General features: G+C 42.6%; 3 protein-coding genes across 14 annotated transcripts in view; 1 reads left to right on the plus strand and 2 right to left on the minus strand.

Moving 5' to 3' along the window:
- The window catches only part of VPS26C (VPS26 endosomal protein sorting factor C), a 107,701-nt gene that overhangs the window by 62,991 nt on the left and 22,257 nt on the right, over positions 1-22,453 (plus strand). The gene's annotated exons all lie outside the window — the stretch shown is intronic.
- TTC3 (tetratricopeptide repeat domain 3) overlaps positions 1-22,453 on the minus strand; it is a 161,991-nt gene that overhangs the window by 10,698 nt on the left and 128,840 nt on the right. For 8 of the 9 annotated variants that reach the window (XM_030577844.1, XM_030577826.1, XM_030577810.1 and 5 more), the window contains 8 exons: positions 21,193-21,342; positions 18,801-18,940; positions 16,862-16,930; positions 13,315-13,411; positions 12,028-12,128; positions 11,007-11,100; positions 10,060-10,161; positions 4,028-4,455 (listed from right to left, as the gene is read on the minus strand). In XM_030577844.1, the coding sequence (XP_030433704.1) occupies positions 4,028-4,455; positions 10,060-10,161; positions 11,007-11,100; positions 12,028-12,128; positions 13,315-13,411; positions 16,862-16,930; positions 18,801-18,940; positions 21,193-21,342 (1,181 nt within the window). Of the gene's footprint in view, positions 1-4,027; positions 4,456-10,059; positions 10,162-11,006; positions 11,101-12,027; positions 12,129-13,314; positions 13,412-16,861; positions 16,931-18,800; positions 18,941-21,192; positions 21,343-22,453 lie in introns of those variants that run through there. The other variant, XM_030577871.1, reaches the window with a different exon arrangement.
- LOC115658665 (lysine-rich arabinogalactan protein 19-like) lies at positions 177-19,304 on the minus strand. The gene is made up of 2 exons (XM_030577943.1): positions 19,301-19,304; positions 177-1,085 (listed from the first exon to the last, which is right to left on the minus strand). Exon 2 carries the CDS (start codon positions 1,061-1,063, stop codon positions 191-193), a length of 873 nt encoding a protein of 290 aa, XP_030433803.1. The 5' UTR covers positions 1,064-1,085; positions 19,301-19,304; the 3' UTR covers positions 177-190.

The raw sequence follows: 22,453 nt of genomic DNA on the forward strand, positions 1-22,453 counted from the left end.
AGGAGACTGATGGTGGACGAGATGGCCATGGAGGGGCGGAGACCGTGAAGTGATGGTCCCTGTGTCCACTGGAACCGTCCCTACACGGTGCCGGGGAGCGGTGCCACGAGCCTCGATGGTGCCGAGATTGTGACCTGGACCTGCGACCAGCGCGGTGTCGGGAGGTCGACCGGTGCTGGGAGCCGTAGTGTCAAGATCGGCTGCGGGAAGCCCGGTGCCGTGAATGATGACGGGACCTGGAACGGTGCCGGTAGTGTCCGGACGGCGACGGGGACCTCGAGCGGTACCGCGACCACGACCGGTACCGCGAGGGGGAGTGATACCGGGATCGAGAACGATGGCGGGATCGTGAGCGTCTGCGGGACCTGGACTGGGACCGAGAGTGGCGAAGTCCGATGGTACCGGGCGAGGAAGGTCTTACAAGGGCCAGCTTGCCTGTGGATTGGGGGACCCGCACCGGCGGTGCCGGGGGTCGAGGCAGCTCAGGCCCCGTTAATGCGATCAGGTCCCGTGCCGCGGAGAACACCTCCGGAGTGGAGGGCACGACAAGCTCAACCGTGGCCTGCGCCGGGGAGCTGGTAGGCACCGGACTCGACGGCTCGTCCGAGGCCGGAGTCAACGGTGCGGCGGAAGTCGACGCCGCGGCAGACGGCAGTGCCGGGTGGTCCGGCCTGGCTAAGTGCTCTGACTGTGGTGCAGGCACGGCAGCCGCAGGAGGCTTGCGCTTCTTGCACGGAGGTGACGTCGAGCGGTGCTGGGTAGAACCCGATGCCAGAGAAGGCCAGTGACTCGGAGTCTTCGCTGAGGTATGCTCCGGTGCCGATGAACCGGTTGATCTCGGTGCCGATGCCGAGGAGTGGGGAGTTAGCGCTGCCTCCATCAGCAACTGCTTGAGGCGAACGTCCCGCTCTTTTTTCATTCGGGGCTTAAAGGCCTTACAAATCCGGCACTTATCTGTCAGATGGGCCTCGCCCAAGCACTTAAGGCAGGCTTCGTGCGGGTCACCAGTGGGCATCGGCCGACGACAGACCGCACACGGCTTGAAGCCCGGTGAGCCAGGCATGGGCCCGGTACCGGGGTCGGGGCTAACCCCCAATCCCGTCGAACTATCTACACTACACAAACTCAACTATTAAATACACTAACTAACTAACTACAATTAATCAAACTATATACAATAAGAGAAAGATGAGTGAATCGCTAGGGAGGTGGAGAACAGCACGCTGCGCTCCACAGTTCCAACGACCGACACGGGCAGTAAGAAGGAACTGAAGAGCAGCGGGCCGGCAGGGGTATATAACCAGCGCCATGGCGGCGCCACTCCAGGGGGCGCCTTGCCGACCCACCGAGTGTTGCTAGGGTAAAAGTCTCCGACGAACGTGCACACAGCGCGTGCACACCTACTGGAATGGATATGAGCAAGCACTCAAAGAACTCTCCTTCCTCATTAGAGGCGGCAGGCAGAGCCTGAGTCAGAGGAGAAATACTCTTAGATTTCTTTACATTTTTTTCTTTACTTTTTTTTTGGGGGGGGGGGGCGCGGGTTGGGCCCTTTTTATCTGCTCAGCAGGAGTTGCCACCAGGCTATGGCTTGGGTGGCGTTTCTTGAGCCCCATGGAAATATCTCCCTGTACCTTCCCCTTTACCTGGGAATGGGGTCTCACTGCTAATGTCCGCAGCTTTGTGTGGGAAGGAGAGCTATGTAGGAATCCTGCTTCTTTTCCTAGGGAGTTTAGGATCCACTTCTGTATCAGGGGGTGGGGGAGCTGGTGCCCACTGTTTTTTCATTCCGACCAGGGTCTGCCCCAGGACTTAATCCTGAGCTAGCTGCTTGGCGTCCTAATCTTTGTATATTCCTCCCCCCTCCCCCAATAACTTCTCCTGAGAAGGGTTTTCTACACTGGAGTCACAGTTCCTCTGACAGGTATGTCAGATCTCCCCTGCCCTGACTTTGAGCCCCATGTCCTGGCAGAGAATAGACATGGCATTAATTTGCCCTCTGAAGATCCTGTAAATGCTGCCTCACATACGGAACACTGCTTAGATTTAACCAGTGTTTATGGGACAGACCTGCTATGCTGGATCAAGGAGGCTGACACCATCACAATGCTCTTTATCTGATCGAGGGAAGGAGAATAAGGAAGGGAGAGGAAAGGTTGCTCACTTCTAGCCAAAACATTAAAAACAAGGCTGGCAAAGAAATGATGGGAAGCAAAGTGAACTGCTATTATATAGGTAGTGAAGACTTGGTGGCAAATTACAGAAGGGGATGTAATAAACTGGGACTATGTTACAGAGATGAACTGCTCTGGGAAACTGCAGACAGGAGGGGACTAGCCCTTAGAACTTGGGCTGCAGAAATACCAAGCTAAATATTTCAGAAATTTATAGCAGAATTTCATAGGTGATTTTTTTTTAATCATTCTACTTGAGTTGGCACTAGAAGTTACAAATCCATAAAAACTGTATGCACTGAACTGCAATTTACCTAGCCGATTTTGGGATTTCAAAACAGTCAGGTGAAATAGCCTATATGGGAGGTTATCTAGGACAAAAATCTTACTTTTAGAATTACTTTGTTTTTATGTAGACGTTGATCATTTTTTCAAGAGATAAAATAAAATAAATTTCTAACCTGAATGAGTGGCTCTGCCTCATCTTCAGTGTTTATTCGAGCATGCTCCTTGGATGTATACTAATTTTCAAACAATATGTACATACAACACTTTGGAAGGAGCTCTAGTAACTTTCTCTTCTACTGTATGTCAAAGAAGGTATTTGAGAGAATACTCAAGGGCCTTTTATAAAGTACCACTGTCCTTGTCACATTCCTAATGGTATGTAAAGGGATTGACGCTTATTCAACATTTTATTATTCTGTAAAGAACATCTAATATTCTATGCTTAGTCTAAACAAGAACGAAAGAGCCTTATTAGTTGCATGGTTAAGAATACCAAGGTTGAACTAACAACTTCTCTACTTTGCCCCCATGTACATAGACTATCATAAAGCTAAATTACATGATTACATTCTATTCCTCAATTACAATCTAATATGAAATTTCCTGCCATGTTAGATACACCTCCACTTGCAATATTTATTCAGACTTTTATTCTTACACCAGCGAGTTTGCTGTCATAGAGCACTGTACCTTTGAAAGAAGACTATAATTAGTGTATAAGATATCAATTGTAGGTACTGAATAATATTCTCTTTTGAAGCAGAAGCACAGCTAACTGCAGGTGCAAATTAGAGGTCAAAGCAAATAACCTAAAGCTAATGGCTGCAAGTTTAGGTGGTTTATAAGTACTACAAACAGGACTTTTTACTATTACTTCTAGGATGTATAACTATTTGTTGAGTATTTGCATATAAATGACTAAAGGACTCTGACATACACAGTAGCATGTAATGTAGAAAATTGGGGTAGCATTGCATTGTGTTTAAAAACCAAATGTAACACTTTAGACTATCAATGTATAAACACAGAAGGGAGCAAAGTTAAGCATGTGTATCTGACAGTGTAATCATAACTTTCTAACAATAACGTAAGAGTCCTGGTTACAGAATTTCCTCACTTAATGAGAGAGGAAAGAAGATTGGGGGTGAAGTGGACCCATCACCTTTGTCAAGACTTGGAGGTGCTGCAAACTAGCAGCAAATTGGTAATAGCATGCATAAATTCCATAATCTGGAGCATGTGGCTAGGTATAATCAAATGCCACATCCCACTCACCTTGTGAAGGCTAAAGGAAGATCTTCTATTGCACACCTTAGCAGCTATCATGTCACCTCAGAGTGGGCTGCATCCTGCCCCATTCCTAACCCCTTTAGACTCAAATGCTATTAAATTTAGCCTCCTTCAGCTGAACATTTTACAAGATTAATGGAAAGATAAACCCCGAATAGGGAGAAAAATCACACAAGAGCATATCCTGCTCCCAGCTGAAATATGAGGAGACTCACTCCCTGTCAAGAAACCCAGTACATTAGAAGTAAAGAAAAAACCTTTTAAAACAGTATTACCTTGTATAGTGTGGAAATATAGCCATTAGACGCTCTATGATATTATCAAATGCTTTTGAAAGTGCCTTCTTGTTTGGCACTCTAACAGCTCCCAACTGCGTAGCTGATGCTGGATCATTTAGCTGTCTTTGGTTTGGCTGTATGTTCTGAGCAGTACTTCCAGAAATCCCTGATGGCTGCGCTACTCGGACTTGATCAGAGTATGATGCTCCTAAAGTTTCAGAGGGTATTTCCACTGATCCATTCTTTGCAGAACAAGGATTAGGACTTTTACATGCGGTTTTATTTCCAGTTTGCACATGAAATGTGGAATGCACTGGACTTTGATCTTTGGAGCTTGAAAATGCAGGAAGTAAAGTGGGACGTACAAGTGCAGATGAATACATTATGATGGCTGGATCATTAATAAGAGGACTGCCTTGCATTACCTACCAAAAAAAAACCCACAATCCAGAATGATGAAGAGTAATTAAAATATAAGTCAAGTAGTATTTTCAAACATGTTAAGGTTACAGCTACTTCATGGACAGGGCTGTACTTAGGCAGTTAAGAAGGAAATGCACAATAAAAGACAACACTTCATCCTGACCTGATTTACCCTGCAGAGTAACCTGTTTGTAGCACACATGCGAAATCATGCCCTTTCTGATAGTTTTGCAGTACCTGTAGACAAGATTTGGTCCAAGCCTAATTAAAATATAACATGCACACAAATGCAACCCTTACCTTATTTTAACTTATACAGAGTTCCCATGGTTTTTAGCTACAGAAATGGTCCTGGCCAGTTGTCATGGTTTTACATAAATGTTTTGAAAGTGGCTGTGGGCATTTCTTCATTAAAGATTGCAAGATGGTGGGCAAGAAAGCCACCAGCTGGAGGCATTTAAAAGGGTTTTTTTAAAGGAGTATATTTAAATTTTAGCCTTATATGGGCTTTTATTTAAAGAAATAAATGGCTGCCATATTCACCATCCTGAAAGGCTCTGCAGGATTAGAATTCATTTTCATCACAGGACTCTTTAAAAAAGGATACAGTTATCCTCACTTAGAACACAGTTGTGCCAGATCACTCATAATGAGTAGAGCTATATTCTACATGCAGACCTCATGAAATCAAATACATGGAATTACTGTTAGAATAAGTTACTACTCTATGAATACAAAAAGCAAGCCAACATGGTCAGGGACACAACCCCGTGCTCTGGGTGTCCCTAAAGCTCTGACTGCCAGAATCTGGGACCAGATGACATGGGATGGATCACGCAAAATTGCCCTGTTGTGTTCATTCCCTCTGAAGCATCTGGCACCGGCCACTGTTAGATACTGGGCTAGATGAACCATTGGTCTGACCCAGTATGGCCATTCTTATGTTCTAGAATTAGATTTTAATACCTGTTATGTAAACGTGAATTTATCTTTGTACCGCTCCTAGCATAATGGGGTCCTGGTCCATGACTAGGGCTCCTAGGTGCAAAAGTAATACAAATAAACAATATTTGGTTTATGGTACTAAGGTTCAATGTATGTATAATCTGAATGATTATACAGTAGAACCTTGGAAATATGAACACGAGAGTTATAAACTGACTGGTCAACCACACACATTGGCGTAGTTTAGGGGGCAGGGAAGGCACTGCTCCCCCAGCAGAGGTGAGGAGTCACATTCCACTGCCCCTCCCCCAGATTTATTCAAGCACTGAGCTGCACAGGGGCACAGTGGTTCTGTTGTTCCCACGTCGCCTCCTCCTACACATCTGCGGATCATTCAGCCCCTTTACCCGCAAGCTGGGCCTGGGCAGTTCATGTAGGCCAAGAACGATCAAATAAAGTTAAAAGACCGGCAGAAATGGCCCTTTTAAAAAGTGAAATACACAAATGGAAGAAGTACAAGACTTAGAAAAGATTAATAATTTGACAGCTCCCCACAAAGTTATTTCACATGTAGTGCCATAAATTAATCCGCTTCAAAACCAAGTGCAGACTGATGATCCATAAACCTTCACTACATTTTGTTCTATAATGGCACAAAAAGCATCATCTCAAAGAAGTTACAGCCAATTAAAAAAAAACAACCTATACTGATATGGATTGTCTCAGCAAATTGGAAAGCAGCTTTTTGTACCATTATGGGGAAAAGTAGGGTTTTGATTTCTAAATTCAGTGTCTACCCACACCAAAACCCCTTGAGGCTGAGAATACTATGCAGATGACATTATTTAAAAAATGAATCAAGTTTTCCTTGCATCAGTCTACAGTGAAATCAGATAATAAAAATCAACACAGGGAGAGAACAGTACTAGTTTTAGTTTCCCCATCTATAAAATCAGGACAACACTATCTCCTTTAGTAATGTTCCTCAGATCTAAAGATGAAAACTATCATAACCCCATTTTCACCAGAGAGATTTGGCAAAGTTCAGGGCCTTGTGGGTTGTTTCTGTTAGGAGGAGAAATTGATGGAGTCAGGTATCCTTGATGCAATCATATCTATATATCTTTCTGAACACAGGAGGAATCAAATAGGAAACTGTTTGAGCAAAGCTCCAAGCACCTCAGCCCCCAAAACATTCAGCATTTCTCAGAGCCACATTCCCAGTGCCTGTTCATACTGTCTCTGATGCTTCCTTACTCCTCTAATCTTTCTGCTGTTTCTCTGAGGCATTCAGATGTACTCAGCTCCACCAATCAATGCCTTAGCCCCAGCATTTGTTATATCCACCCTCCTGGGCCACATAGTTCAGCATCTGCTCAAGTTTTATTATATACCTGTGTTTTGGGTGGCACGCCTATTGTTTCAGCTGTGCGGTTACATAAAGATGTTTAATGGCTTCTTTATATTTATCATGAATGAAAGGCAGCTATTACACCCACCAATTTCAACAAGGTTTAATCGAACCCATAACAATACTATCGAAGAATGAAGCAGATTGTGAGGGACTTAAGAGATCGGTATTCAGAGTACAGAAAAAGATGTTATTTAAGGAAAGGGAAGGAGAGAGGAGGGAACGGTTTTCATATGGTGCAAATTTCAATGGTGAACCTCTACCTGGATTAACTATTCAGAAAAAAATTAAAAACAAAACTATCCAGGGAAGTTGTGTGTACTGTGCCCAGTACAATGGGGCCCCCATTCTGACTGGGTTATCTGGCTACTGAATACAAATTAACAAAAACAGAAAAAAGAGACTGGTGACCAAACAAACAGCATCAAACCTTTCTGGTTATTTTCAAAGCTCACTCACTAGAAATGCTACAGTATAATAAGATGTGAGCTGAAAGGGCATTTAAGGGACTGACAAGCAAATGAACTAACCAAGTATAGGTCTGCAAGAAAGCTGCATTTGTTTTGTCCAACAGCCCAAAACTCACCACGTATAAACTGGAGAATGCCCTAAGTTTTCAGCCACATTATTTGACCACAATTAGTGAGGGCAGTCATGTTGTCAAAAAATGATATACATTACATATAAATGCTCTGTTTGTCAAACAGTCTGGAAAATGTCAGTGTCCTAAGAATTAATATAGATTTAAACCAGCAAGAGAGTTATAATTTAAATGAATGTTAGTTTTACACAGTAAAATTCTTCTGGTGGTGGTGAGAAAGAACAGTTACTGGCCCTACAGTAAGGGCTGATATCCTACAGTTCAAGTTGATATCAGTGTGGAACCGACTGTACGTGCACATATGCCTAATGCACATGAGATTGGAGGTTCTTGTGATTTTTGTTTAAAGTAGTAGTCTGTTTTGGGGCTGCACTTGCGCTATATGCCTCTTTGTGCTCCCATGCACGGACATAAGGAAGGGGCAGCTGTGACCCACCCTCCATTTTCTTGCAATTTGAAAAACATGTTTAGATGAGGACTCTGAAAAGAAGGGATTGAAGGCAGGTTATGGGACTCACACTGACAATAGAAAAGAACGAGTTACTGTAAGGTAAGTAAATGTGTTTTTCAGCTGCATCAGTCAAACAGTACTTAGCAGCCATGTCCAGTGCCAAGTCCAAAGCATAATTCTTGACAACGGTCAGTTGGTTTTTCCATTTCACTGCTATGCGGATTTCTGATATAGGCATATTCCTGAAGCACGTGAATAGTGCTGCTGGAACTCTGGTGGAGTGAGACTTAGCATCTCTCCCACCAAATACACCAGCCAGCTGGTAACAGAGAGAGATACTGTGTTATCCATTGCTCTGTGAAGAGATGGCCTGACCTTTAGAATGCCCAGCTATAGCAAGAAACATGGGGAGACGGTGTGAAGGGTCCTGTCAATGCAACAAAACAAAGTCCTGGACACGTCTAAATGTGTGCAACTTCTTTTTGCCCAGTGCAGACTGTAGTTTCGGGAAGGAGATGGGTAGATTGATAGGTTTAGATAAAATTCTGAGGACTACTTTGGGGATGAATTTTGGTGAGGTCTTAGCACCACTTTATCCCCATGAAATGGTCATTTAGGGAGGGTTAGCCATAAGTTCTGGATGCTTACTACCTTTTCTGACTGAAGTGATAGCCAACAGGAAGACTCTTCAGAGTGAGGTAACTGTACAGCAGCTCTCTGAAAGTGGATCAAAGGGAGCAGGCTCCATGAGTCTAATGAGGACTGTGTTGAGGTCCCAGGTAGGAGTAGGTTCTCTGACTAGTGGGTAAGTATGTAATAACCCTTTGAGGCACTTTGATACTGTTAGTGAGAAAAAAACTGAGCATGACTGTACAAGCAGATGGCATGCCAAAACTGTTGGGAGGTGTACCTTAATAGAACTGAACAAGAGACCAGCCTCCTTTAAATGCCATAAATAGCCAACAATCTTCAGTATCAAGGCCTGGACTAAAATTAGACTATATTAAGTGGCCCACATCAATAACCTTTTCCACTGAGAGACAAATACATCTTTTTGGTAGATGTTTTCCTGCTCTGTATCAGGATTTCTTGGATCTTTTAGGGAGAAGTCCTTGTCCATGCTACTCAACATCCACACTGTCAGTTGCAGTGAATTTAGATCTGGATGGAGTATCTGGCTGTGGGATCATATCTGAGGAGGCCGAGAGCTGACGAGGCTGTTGAATTGACACTTGTAGCAGGTCCAGCAGCCAACACTGCCTTAGTCAATAGCCAGCAACGAGGACAACTGTGGTGCTGTCTTACTTAACTTCTGTTATTACCATAGGAAATCAGTGGGAATGTTTATAAAAGGCTTGAGAGGCTTTATTATCTGCTATGCCAGTGCTGTTGCTGCACAGGACTTCAATGACACTGACATGGTTGGAGTCAAAGTTGCTGGTAAAGCTCTGCCTGTGCCATTTTTGCCTTCTTTCTACTGCCAGATACTGGGTCTGATGTGCACTCGAGAGAATGCTGGTGAATCTGGCCCTGCTCTGGTAGTGATTATCATCTCTGTATCCAAACTGACCTACATCGATTATTCTAGCAAATGTAGCTTGAGCTAAGCATCCCTGGATTTGTGGGTCCTGGAGCAAAAGGCCTTGCACACAGGGCACATGACTGGAATGTGGCTTTCTCCTAGGCAGTAGAGGCTTTGTCCATCTTTGACAGAGATCAATCCCTCACAGGACAGGCAATGTTTGAATCCTAAAGGTTTGCAGTCTACCATGAGGTGTGGCAGTTGACATGAAGCACCTTGCCCTGCTGTACAGGGGGGTTACCAATAATCTTGTCTCTTTTGGAACATCCAATTCCAAAGAATGTGAAGATGGAGATTTCTTAGAAGTTGGTTGAAAAAAACAGTTTTATAGTCTCTGAAGAGAATGACAGATAAGACACTTGCTAGGTTCCATCTCCTCCTAGTAGGCAGTAAAAGGGAACAGAGAGGACCACTGCTACCCTACCCTTCCTGCTCCTATACGAGGCAGTACAAATATATTTACTAAAAAAATCTCCAGTCTCAAATGCATGAAGCACAAGCTTACCAACAGTGGGATACACACTGACAACATCTCAAAGAAGAATTTAGTGGTTTCATTTGCTTTCTATGAAACAAAAAATTGAAGTAGAATTGTTAGCAGCTTTGAGATACTTACTGAGATGCTAGGAGGAGACTGAAGATCAGCAGCTTTCACTTTAGAGAGATCATTTAGCTGTGCACCATTTTTCACTAAGTGAATTTTCTCTTTATACTGAGACTACAGAAAAAGACAAAGAAAACCAAAAACAAATTAGCCTTTACATTATTCCACTTACACCAAAACAAGACCTCAAAGTATCAATTAACACTATTAAATATTGAGAGAGATCAAAGACCTAATACATAGAAATAAGAATACATAGATGTTTGATTTTTTTTATGCTATATTAGTGTATAGATTAAAAAAACAACCATGGAAAGATACATTCATTAATTTTACAGATTTAAGATTACTGGGAATATTTTTCTCCAGCTATGTACCATTACCAGTTGTTCAGCTTCCTAAAATTTTTTTATTTATTTTTTTTGTAAAACAGCCTTGTTATTTGTTTTCCATACCCCTACCCCAAACATAATAGAAGTCTCAAGTAATGTGGACTTGGTAAGCTAATGAGAAAAGGTGGTCACATTTTTGGCCAATTCAGCAAGGATGCCTGTGTGAGTGAACACCTGGGCCAAAAGGAAGCTCCACTGAAGTCAATGGTGCTTCATTTAAAAGAACCCCAATCCCACATGGACCTCTGCTGATTTCAGTATGGCTCCATACAGACACTGGTGTGTATGCTTCATCAAGGCTCTTACAAGTTATTCATTTAAGTAAATACATTAAGAGTAGCTATATGACATCTGTATTAAATAATTATAAAGGAAATATAAAGCCAAATACTTATGATTGTTAAATTATTTTCAAGTTAACAGTTTGCATCCATCTTTAAAACAAAGGATATATATATATTGCTTTGTTTAACCTACTAGGCACATCACAATTCTACATTTGGTAAGAAGAGATAATCAAGGAGGACTCTTATAATACAGGAAAATGTGTTTGGAAAACAGACTTACTTCTACTTTTTCCATTTCTTTCTTGATATTTGAAATAAACGTTTCCCAAGAATCAATCTGTGACTTCAACTGAGGTAACACTGAAGTGGGACCACTGAAATATTTCAAATTTTCAGTTCAAAATAATGTGATAACTTGAGTTTGTAAGTGATTCTCCAACAGAGAAAACTGCTACCCAAAAGTGTAATGCTCTCCTTCCCCTCCCAGGTAAATCATAGCTGAAGACTTCAGTCACACAGAATTTTAACAAATTCAGGTATCAGTGTTTGATTACTAATTTAACCCTTAGAAACTGGCCAGTTTTGGAAAATAAGAACCCTCAAGCAACAGCCAGACTCCTAAGGATACCCCAAGACCTGGAGAGGATACTGTGGAGGGAGGAGGAAGGCCCTTGGGTGAAGCCAATCCCAGGTTCTGTCTCCTCACATGCAGAAAAAGACCTGCACCATGCCCCTCAGTCTTGCTGCATCCCCTTCTAGTCCTTCTCCCTTCCTCATGCTGTCAGGCAGGAAAATGTGGGCAGGTCTGAGCTGCATGAACCACCATGGTTAAACTAGAACAGGCATAGAGCTGGGAAGTCTTTTACTCTGAATTTTTCCCATATTGTATAGTCAGAGATTGAATGCTAACAACCAAGAAAAGATTCTTTACAATTGATGTAATTCGCAAAGCTAATAAATGCCACTCTGCTTTCCTAAACTTTCAGAATTTTTCAGGCCTGTAAAATCTGATGTAAGGCATCAAAAACACATTCTTGGACAAAGCTTTAACATGGTGTTAGTATATTCTAAAAGTTCTAGTTAGCTGTCTAAAAAACATTTATGATGGTATTTATTTAAAGTCACCAATGCAGCTGGCAATGTGAATACCTGTTACTCCAACAGAAATGTACAGTTCCATTAAACAAATAAAAGCGAGTCTAAAGTAGTGAGAGGATATAAAGCAATAGTAAAACCAGAACACAGGAAGGTAAAAAGATTATATGCAATTACTGAATTATAGTGATGTATTAAATGCATACCTGCTCATTAACTTTAGGAATTTAATATTTGCTTCTGCATTTGCAGCTATGCTGCGTAATTTGCATATTTCAGTGTTCTTCCAGTTTTCAAGTACTGACACCTAAAATGAAATTCAGTGACTTAAAAGACATACAGTACAAGCATTTGCCTTAGCACAAGCAGTTAAAACTAATTAATTATTAATCTAAATTCAGCCTCACTCTGGTCTTTAATAAATATACTCAGGAAAGGCCTAGCTCTAGAACATCTCTGTAGTGAAATATTTCAAGCAGCGCTAAAATGCAATGGTAGAATTGTGTGAGGAAACTTAATGACTCTCTGGTGGCTGTGAACAGTCTGCTGAGCATTAAAACTTTCATAAATAGTTAAACTTTTTCCATCCCCATCCTTTGAAAACAGATAAAGATAATGCACAATATCAAGGTTATGATAATTTCTATTTCAAGACAGATGAATTGGCTTCTAGCTCAATAAGGACCGCCTTTTTTTTTTTTTTAAACACATGACTTGCAATCAACAAGCAAGTTTGACAACCCAAAACTTCCTTAAAAGAAAAGTTGCATAGCATCTCTTTTATTCACGAAACTTGAGTTCAACGCATTCAGAATACAGAAAAATATACAGGTTTTAGAGGAAATCACCTAAGAGAATTATTATGGACAGTCCTATTATTTACAAGATGCCAGCCTTTGAATGAAATATTCAAAGGGATCTGTACATTCTAATACCACTAGAAATAGATGTATTGATATTCCTATTCCTAATCAGTATTTTTTTTTTAAAAGGATAAATTCTTTTTTGTGAGTAATTCCCACTAATGGAAACTATGTGCATGTCAAAGGGATAAAACATTCTTTAATTGGAATTACCTTTTAATAGTAGACTTAACTTTTTAAAAAATTTCTGGCAATATATCACATTGACCCAAACATCCAAACACTTCTAAAAATATATAACAGAACAAATACAATAGAACCTTGCTAAGTTGCAGTGCCTTGGAGACCCACGGAGAATTAGCAACGAAGTGAACAAAAATATCCAGGATACCACATCACAAAACATACTTTGCTGACTGAACAAGTATAGTTTTAATTATTTATGTTAATACTTCTAAGCATACTATTAAATGTTGTGTAGGTGATTTTGTAACAATAATGAAGTCCTCATTAAGACGAGACCTCACCAGATCTCTCTATTAAATCTATTCTGAGAAGTGGGCAGATCAACCTTTTTTGTGGGGATTAGTGAAATGCAAAGGAGCAAGGTTCTAGTGTAGCATGTTTTACCTCTGCTGCAACAGCTCTTTTAATACACTCCTGGTAATTATCTTTGCTCTTTTTTATTAGCTCCTCCAGTTGTACTTTTTCATTGGCAAATTTATTACTGTGAAGTAAAATAAAATAAAAAAAATATGAAGATGTCAAAAAGAATACTGAGATGCCATCTACATTTGAACTATACTCCAAAAATCTAAAACAGACATTTTTTTCCTCTTCTATAAAAATATGCATCACTAATTACATTATGTACATTACATGTTGACATGGATATTGGACTAATAATAGGACAGTGCTAACTCATCCCAAATATGGTGAGGCAGATACACTTACTATGAATAATTCTAAACCTACCACTTGTACACTAAGAAACTAAGGGCTAGTCTACACTGGCAATGCTAAAGTGCTGCCATGGCACAGCTCTAACGTGGCTTGTGTGGTCACGGCAGAGCATTGGGAGAGAGCTCTCCCAGCGCTCTAAAAAAACCACCTCCACGAGGGGTGTAGCTCCCAGCGCTGGTGCACTGTCTACACTGGTGCTTTACAGCACTAAAACTTGCTACGCTCAGGGAGGTGTTTTTTCACACCTCCTGAGTGAGAAAGTTGCACTGCTGTAAATTGAGAGTGTAGACAAGCCCTGAGAGCAAGGCTTCAGGACTGCTATAACTACAACAGGTATGTGAGCTCCCTCTGCTGTACCACAGCAGCACTTAAATTATTTCCCATGGCTGCTTTCCGATCAAAGTTGATGCTGTTTCAGAGGAAGAGACAGGCTGATCAAATGTGGAATGAGAAAGGTGACCAAGACATGGGGTGGAGGGGAGATTTTTATTTTGCAGCTTCTAAAAGGAAAGTAGGAGAGCAAGCATGAAAGAGAGCTGCAGAGATATAAATGCAACACACACATACAGATACATATGGTGGTTATATGCCTTTGATAATCTGTGGAATCAACCCAAGTTGCATTTCATAGATTTATATATTCTAAACACAGAAAAGACCACTCTGATCATCTAGTCTGACATATTGCACAATACAGGCTATAGAACTTCCTTGAATTATTTCCTCTTTGAGCTAGAGCATATCTTAAAGATCCAATCTTGATTTAAAAATTTCCAGCGATAGTGAATCCACCACAACCCCTATTAAATTGTTCCAGCGGTTAACTACCTCACTGTTTTAAAAACAAAAAAAACACCTTATTTCTAGTTCTAATTTGTCCAGCTTCAACTTCCTGCCATTGGATCTTGTTATACTTTTGCCTGAGAAATTGAGAAGTCCTCTACTATCAAACTTCTGTTCCTCATATACACCTCTACCTCAATATAACGCTGTCCTCAGGAGCCAAAAAATCTTACCGCGTTATAAGTGAAACTGCGTTATATCGAACTTGCTTTGATCCGCCAGAGTGCGCAGCCCCCACCCACCCCGGAGCACTCGTTTACCACTTTATATCCAAATTCATGTTATATCGGGTCGCATTATATCAGGGTAGAGGTGTATGTACTTATCAACAGTAATCAAGTCACCTCTTAACCTTCATTTTCATATGGTAAATAGATTAAGCTCCTTCAGTCTTTCGCTATAAGGCATATTTTCCAATCCTTTAATCATTCTTGCAGCTCTTCCCTGAACCCTCTTCAGGTGTTTTTTTTTTTAGCCTTCTTGAATTGTGGACACCAGAACTGGACATAATATTCCAGCAGCGGTTGCACCAGTGTCAAATACAGGGTAATATAACCTCTCTACTCCTACTCAATGTTCCCCTGTTTATACACCTAAGTATCATATTAGCCCTTCTGGCCACAGCATCACTCTGGGAGCTCATATTCAGCTGATGATTTAGTGTGACCTTCAAGTCATTATTAGAGTCACTGGTCCCAGAATAGAGTCCTCCATCCTATAAGAAACGCCTGCACTTTTGTTCCTAGATGTAAGAGTGTACATTTATTCATTTATCATGGCACCTTTCATTGCTTCATCGGCCCTCTAATCAATCTCCCCTTTCGACTACTATGGATAGTCTAAATTCTGCACAGATTCAGTAGCCACACTTCTACAACTTCTTGTTATAAAAATGTTTCACTCTTTCCCCCAAAATTCTTGATGCCTACAACAACTCAAGTGAAAGGTTTAAGGCAGGGGTCGGCAACCTTTCAGAAGTGGTGTGCCGAGTCTTCACTCTGATTTAAGGTTTCACGCACCAGTAATACATTTTAACGTTTTTAGAAGGTCTCTCTAAGTCTATATTATATAACTAAACTATTGTTGTAGGTAAAGTAAACAAGGTTTTAAAAATGTTTAAATTTTAATAAAATATTAAATTAAAATGCAGATCTTATCAGTTTAGTGCAGTGGTTATTAACCTGGTGTGCGAGATGTCCTTTCTGGGGGTGCGAGACATGCAAAATTTTTTTAGAAGCTGGGGATGGCTGCAGAGCGGTGGGCTGGCTGCCAGTACCCCAGGGCAACTGCAGAGCACTGCACACCGGCCAGGAGCAGAGCCCCAGGCCGGAAGCAGACTAAGCAGGGCCGGAGGCCTGGACCCTGGCTGGCAGGAGGCTGGCCAGCTGGAACTCCAGACCAGCAGCAAGGTGAGCGGGACGGTGGCTGGTATCCCAGGACAGCAGCAGCCTGAGCAGAACCCCAGCTGGCATGGGGCCGGTGGCCAGAACCCCAGACTGTCAGCGGGCTGAGAGGGATGGCGGACAGAACCCCAGACCCACAGCGGCTCACCCACTGCCGGTCTGGGGTTCCGCCAGCTTCTGACAACTGGGTCCCGGCTGCCAGCCCCGTTCAGCCCACTGCTGGCCGGGGGTTCTGTTCATTCAGGCCAGCAGCGGGCTGAACAGAGCCAGGGGCCGAGACCCCAGCTGGCAAGGGGCTGGCGGACAGAACACCAGACTGGTGGTGGGCTGAGCAGCTCAGCCCGCTGCTAGTCTGGGGTTCTGTCTGCCAGCTCCTATCAGCCGGTGTCCCGGCTGCCGGCCCCACTCAGCCCGCTGCCGGCCAAGGGATCCTTTCACCCAGGCAGGCATCAGGCTGAGCAGGGCCGGCAGCCGGAACCCTGGCTGCGTGCCAGTAAAAATCACCTCGTGTGCTGTCTTTGGCAGGTTGCCGACCCCTGGTTTAAGGTCTGAGATCTCTTGATCATTAACACTATAAATAAGATTGCCTGTCCTTTGTGGTGGTATAAGGCACTTCTTTCTAGCCCTACTGCTGCATATTCTAAAATTATGAAAAAAATCTGTTTTAAATGTGTTTAAGAAGAGCAACAACCATAATGTCCCTAAGTAACTAATATTTAGGTGATTTTCAGTAAAGCATGCTACTAAGGTTTTACTTTTTTTTTTTTTTTTTTTTTTTTTTTAAACTAAATTAGGTATTTTGCTTATTCTCAAAATAAGCCACTACCTGTCAATTCAAATCTGGTATTCATGATTCTTTATTGTATCCAGCACAACAGGCAACAGTGTGAGGATATGAACACCAACCAATTAAGATAAGTCAATAGTGCTTAGGGATGCAAGAATTTATTTAAAAATAATTTTTTTACCTGATCTCCAGGAATTTTTCCAAATACACTGTATATTGCTTGTCTTTCTCATCAATGTTCCTCAAGTACCTACGTGTATCATAAACAAGGAAATCTATTAAGTCTGGCTTGAAAAATATTTACTCAGCAACCACAATACAGTCTTCTATAACCTTAGTTGCACAAATATAGTTGACAAGTTAAGTCTATGCATTTGATTTATAGTTTTGTAGGTAGTTCATTTAGGATTTAATCTCTTAATCCCACAAATGTGTTTTCTGCTAGATCAGCACTGTGAATTTGTAATTTGAATGTTATTTAAGATTATTTCAAGATGTGACCCAACCCATCTAGCCAGACAAAAGAAGGGTTAATTGATAAATAAAAATCAAACCCCCAAAACATCCAAGGTTCAAAGTCTCCTGAGGTAGGTGGTCTATGTAAATAGGGGACAATGAAAATACAGGAAGATGGCAAAGCTGATCAGGGATGTATCACTAAACAAGTGTCAATATACATTTTGCAAGTTAAAAGAATGCAGTATTGAATGTGTTTACCTGCAAAAGAAAAGTATGTTTAAGCAGAAATGTATGTACCTTAACCCAAGTTCAGTGATCCAACACCTACCTGAAAGATGTCTAAAAACCAGATGACTTAGTCAGTATTTATGAAGTGTTAAGATAATTGTTGGAAAGTATAAGAAATTATTATAACACCAAAACCAACACTCAACTCATCCAGTACATCACTCATTTGAAAATTTCTTATTTGCTACTATTGCCTGTGTTCACTGAGTAGGGTGGGTGGAGAGGAGTTGATTTAGTTAACGCCCTCTCATCCACAGTCAGAGAGCCCTGTTGCCAAGAAACCCCACAGCATGGGGGTGATAGGAGCCCATGTAAGGGATGTGCACCCTTAACAATAAGGATCTCAGTTCCATAGAGTCTCCTTTCAGGCTTCTGTTTTATAGAACAGGATTAAAAACATAGTAGGCATAAGGAAACACTTGCAGTTTCACTTTGAACTGCAAAATCAGTACTTCTGAATCTAACATCAAAACTACACGCTAATTAGATACAACGATGGCATGAAGTCAGATGATGAAGAAATGGCAGAACCAAAGCAGGCGGAAATCAATGTTGTCTTTGGATCGCCCCAGAAATGTTCTGTTGCATGGCAGAATGAACACAGAAAGTGAATCTGAAGTGTGAGCCAGAGCTGGGATTTGGCTGGGATGACTGTGTAGTGAGAATGGAGGAGGAGCATAAGAGCTGAGGGAATAGAATATGGGATCAATGATGGTGAGGGAAGAGAGGAAAAGTTCAAAAGGAGTGGAAAATTAGGGGGTGCTCAAGGAAGTGCAAAGGGAAAATCCAATACTGAAGATGGTAGTCTGAGATGTGAAACAAGGTACACCGCTACCTCGATATAACGCCACCCGACATAACACGAATTTGGATATAACGTGGTAAAGCAGTGCTCCGGGGGGGAGGGGGGCTGCACACTCTGGTGGATCAAAGCAAGTTCAGTATAACACGGTTACACCTATAACGTGGTAAGATTTTTTTGGCTCCCAAGGACAGCGTTATATCGAGGTAAAGGTGTATTATATAACCTTGTTATGTAAATTATTCTGCATGTAGACCTACCAATATCAGTAGGGCTAGTAACAGAATAAGGTATGTGAATTTTAAGGGTGTCAGACCCTAAGAAAACAAGTCTAGTTGCATGTATTCTCACTCATGCATGTTACCCAGCTACCGAACATCACCAATTTTGTAGATTTTTATCCTCAGAACAATAATATAAATTATTCCACCATTCAGTTGGAATATACAGAATCAATATCGAAGGTTTATTTCTAGTCAACTAATGTTTCAAGTACTTATACTGCTGCTCCCATTTCTAAAATCATGCAAACAAAAAGTAAAGTGCATCAATTTTTAAAATGGACACTTACATCTCATTGGTATCTGCAAGTTTCTTGGATGTATTCTTTGTTGCTTTTAATTTCTCTTGGCTCTCTTTTTTTTCTTGTTGCCATTTCTTAACTTCCATTTCTAAATCTTGGTGAAACCAATCCCGCTCTCTTTGTATAATCTAGAGGCAGAAAATATTTAAGAAAATGTAGTTTCTTAAAGACATTCCTTTTAAAAATTACTAGAGTAAATTCTGGGTTTTTTTTTTTATTGATACACCTAGCAAATGCATGCTGATTAGAACACATGTTCCAGCCAGCTTGAGATTCACATTTAGATGAAAATAAACAGGGCTACTCAGAACGAGTGAAAAAGGTATTCTGTTGTTAAAACTAAGCTTTACTGTGATGATTACCACTTATGTCTCAGGCCTGGTCCACACTACGTGTTTAAACCGAATTTAGCAGCGTTAAACCAATTTAACCCTGCACCCGTCCACACAATGAGGCCCTTTAAACCGGTTTCTGTACTCCTCCCCTACGAGAGGAGTAGTGCTGAAATTGGTATTGCCATGTCGGATTAGGGTTAGTGTGGCTGCAAATTGATAGTATTGGCTTCCGGGCGGTATCCCACAGTGCACCATTGTGACCACTCTGAAAAGCAATCTGAACTCGGATGCACTGACCAGGTAGACAGGAAAAGCCCCGCGAACTTTTGAATTTCATTTCCCGTTTGCCCAGCATGGAGCTCTGATCAGCATGGGTGGCGATGCAGTCCCAAATCAAATAGATGCTCATGGAGGGAGAGAGAGGGGGGTACTGAGGACTCCAGCTATTCTACAGTCCCCGCAGTCTCCGAAAAGCATTTGCATTCTTGGCTGAGCTCCCAATGCCTGAAGGGTCAAAAACATTGTCCGAGGTGGTTCAGGGTATATCTCGTAAATTTACCCCTCCCCCCCGGTGAAAGAAAAGGGAAAAAAATAGTTTGCCATTTTTCAATGTCACCGTATGTCTACTGCATGCTGCTGGTAGACGCGGTGCTGCAGAGATGAAGAGCAGCATCCCCTCCCCTTCCTTTCCTGATGGCAGACAGTACAAAATGGTGGAAAACCGTCATCATCCTGTGAGTGCTCCTGGCTGGCCTCGGTAAAAATGGGAAAGACTCCCTGTCATTCCTGGTAGACGGTACAAAATGCTGGGTAACCATCCTCATCATAGCAGCTGGAGCCTGAGCTCCATCAGCCCTCTCACCCCCTTTCGTGTCTAAAGAAAAGATTCTGTACTCCCTAGACTATCATAGCAGCGGGTGGCTGCGATCCTCTCCCCCCAACCCTTTACTGTCCTGCCCGGACTATCATAGCAGCTGGAGGCTGCCTCCCCCTCATTTTATCTCACTAAAAAGTCAGCGTTTCTTATTCCTGAATTCTTTATTACTTCATCACACAAATGGGGGAACATTGCAACGGTAGCCCAGGAGGGTTGAGGGAGGAGGGAAGCAACGGGTGGGGTTGTTGCAGGGGTACCCTCTAGAATGGCATGCAGCTCATCTTTTCTGTGGGATCTCTGGGGCTCTGACATGGAGCGGCTGTGCTCTCTGGCTTTCTAGTAGACTTGCCCCATATTCTAGGCAGGACTGACTCTATTTTTAGACAAAACATAAAGCAGGGAATGACCCAGGGAGTCATTCCCATTTTTGTCCATGTGCCCCCGACCAACCTCAGCGAGGCCAGCCAGGAGCACCCATGACAGCAGCAGATGGTACAAAAAGACTGATAACCGTCATCTCATTACCAATTTACAATGGCAGACGGTGCAACAGGGATGATAACCATCTCTGCTACCTTGCAAAGGCAAATGAATGCTGCTGTGTAGTGCTGCAGTACCGCCTCTGTCAGCAGCATCCAGTACACATACAGTGACAATGACAAAAGGCAAAACAGGCTCCATGGTTGCCATGCTATGGCGTCTGCCAGAGAATCCAGGGAAAAAGGACGTGAAATGCTTGTCTACCATTGCTTTCACGGAGGAAGGATTGAGTGATGACATTCACCCAGAATCACCCGCGACACTGTTTTTGCCCCATCATGCACTGGGATCTCAACCCAGAATTCCAGTGGGCGGGGGAGACTGCGGGAGCTATGGGATAGCTACAGGATAGCTACCCACAGTGCAACGCTCCAGAAAACGATACTAACTTCGGACCATAGATACACACTGCCGAATTAATGTGCTTAGTGTGGCCGCGTGCACTCAACTTTATACAATCTGTTTTACAAAACCGGTTTATGTAAAATCGGAATAATCCCGTAGTGTAGACATACCCTCAAGTGCATTATTGACCAATAACCTGTCTAAAGCTAAAAAGGTTTTTTAAATCATTCCAATTGTTCTTTATCTGTTACCCTACATTGGGGTGTGCATAAAAATAAATTACCTTATTTTCTTCAACTCTTTTTTTTAACTGCTCTTCTAAAACACTCGTCTCTTCTGAGCTTCGGCACTGTAACTGTTCATATTTTTCCTTTGCTTCCTTAAGTTGCTCTTGTAATACCTGATGCTCTTTTTCCATACGTAAAATATCTCCCTGAAATTTAGGTTATGAAAGAAAAGACGGTTACTCACCTTTGTAATTGTTGTTCTTCAAGATGTGTTGCTCATATCCATTCCAGCTAGGTGTGTGCACGCCACGTGCACGTTCGTCTGAAGATTTTTACCCTAGGAACACTCGGTGGGTCGGCAGGGCGCTGCTATGGCACCAGATATATACCCCTGCTGACTCATCCACCCCTCAGTTCCTTCTTGCCGGCTACTCCAACAGTGGGGAAGGAAGGCGGGTTTGGAATGGATATGAGCAACACATCTCGAAGAACAACAGTTACAAAGGTGAGTAACCGTCTTTTCTTCGAGTGCTTGCTCATATCCATTCCAGTTAGGTGATTCCCAAGCCTTACCTAGGAGGTGGGGTCAGAGTGAGACATTGTGGAATGTAAGACCACAGAGCCAAAGGCGGCATCGTCTCTGGACTGCTGGACCAATGTGTAGTGTGATGCAAAGGTGTGGATGGAAGACCAGGTAGCCGCGCGACATATTTCCTGGACGGGAACATGGGCCAGGAAAGCGGTAGATGAGGCTTGAGCCCAAGTAGAATGGTCGGAATGTGAGCCAAATCATAGCATGTGTGGATACAGGATGTCACCCAAGATGAAATCCGTTGGGAAGAGACTGGTATACCCTTCATGCGCTCTGCGATAGCTACGAAGAGCTGAGGCGAACATCGGAAGGGTTTGGTACTCTCAATATAAAAGGCGAGAGCCCTGCGGACATCCAAAGTATGCAGCTGTTGTTCCCGACGCGATGAGTGCGGCTTCGGGAAAAAGACTGGTAGAAAGATGTCCTGATTAACGTGGAAGGCAGAGACCACCTTAGGCCAGAATGCCGGGTGCGGTCGCAGCTGTACCCTGTCCCTGTGGAATACCATACCATATACGGGGGATCCGTAGTCAAAGCTCAAAGTTCTGAGACTCGTCTAGCCGAGGTGATAGCGACGAGGAAGGCTGTCTTCCAGGAAAGCAGCGAGCACGTGGCTAAAGGTTCAAAGGGGGGACCCGTAAGCCTAGCTAACACCAGGTTTAGATCCCAGATAGTGGTTGGGCGCTTGACCTGAGGGTAAAGCCACTCCAAGTCTTTGAGGAATC

The sequence above is a fragment of the Gopherus evgoodei genome, chromosome 1 (assembly GCF_007399415.2).
Source record: "Gopherus evgoodei ecotype Sinaloan lineage chromosome 1, rGopEvg1_v1.p, whole genome shotgun sequence".
In the NCBI taxonomy this organism is placed as follows: Eukaryota; Metazoa; Chordata; order Testudines; family Testudinidae; genus Gopherus; species Gopherus evgoodei.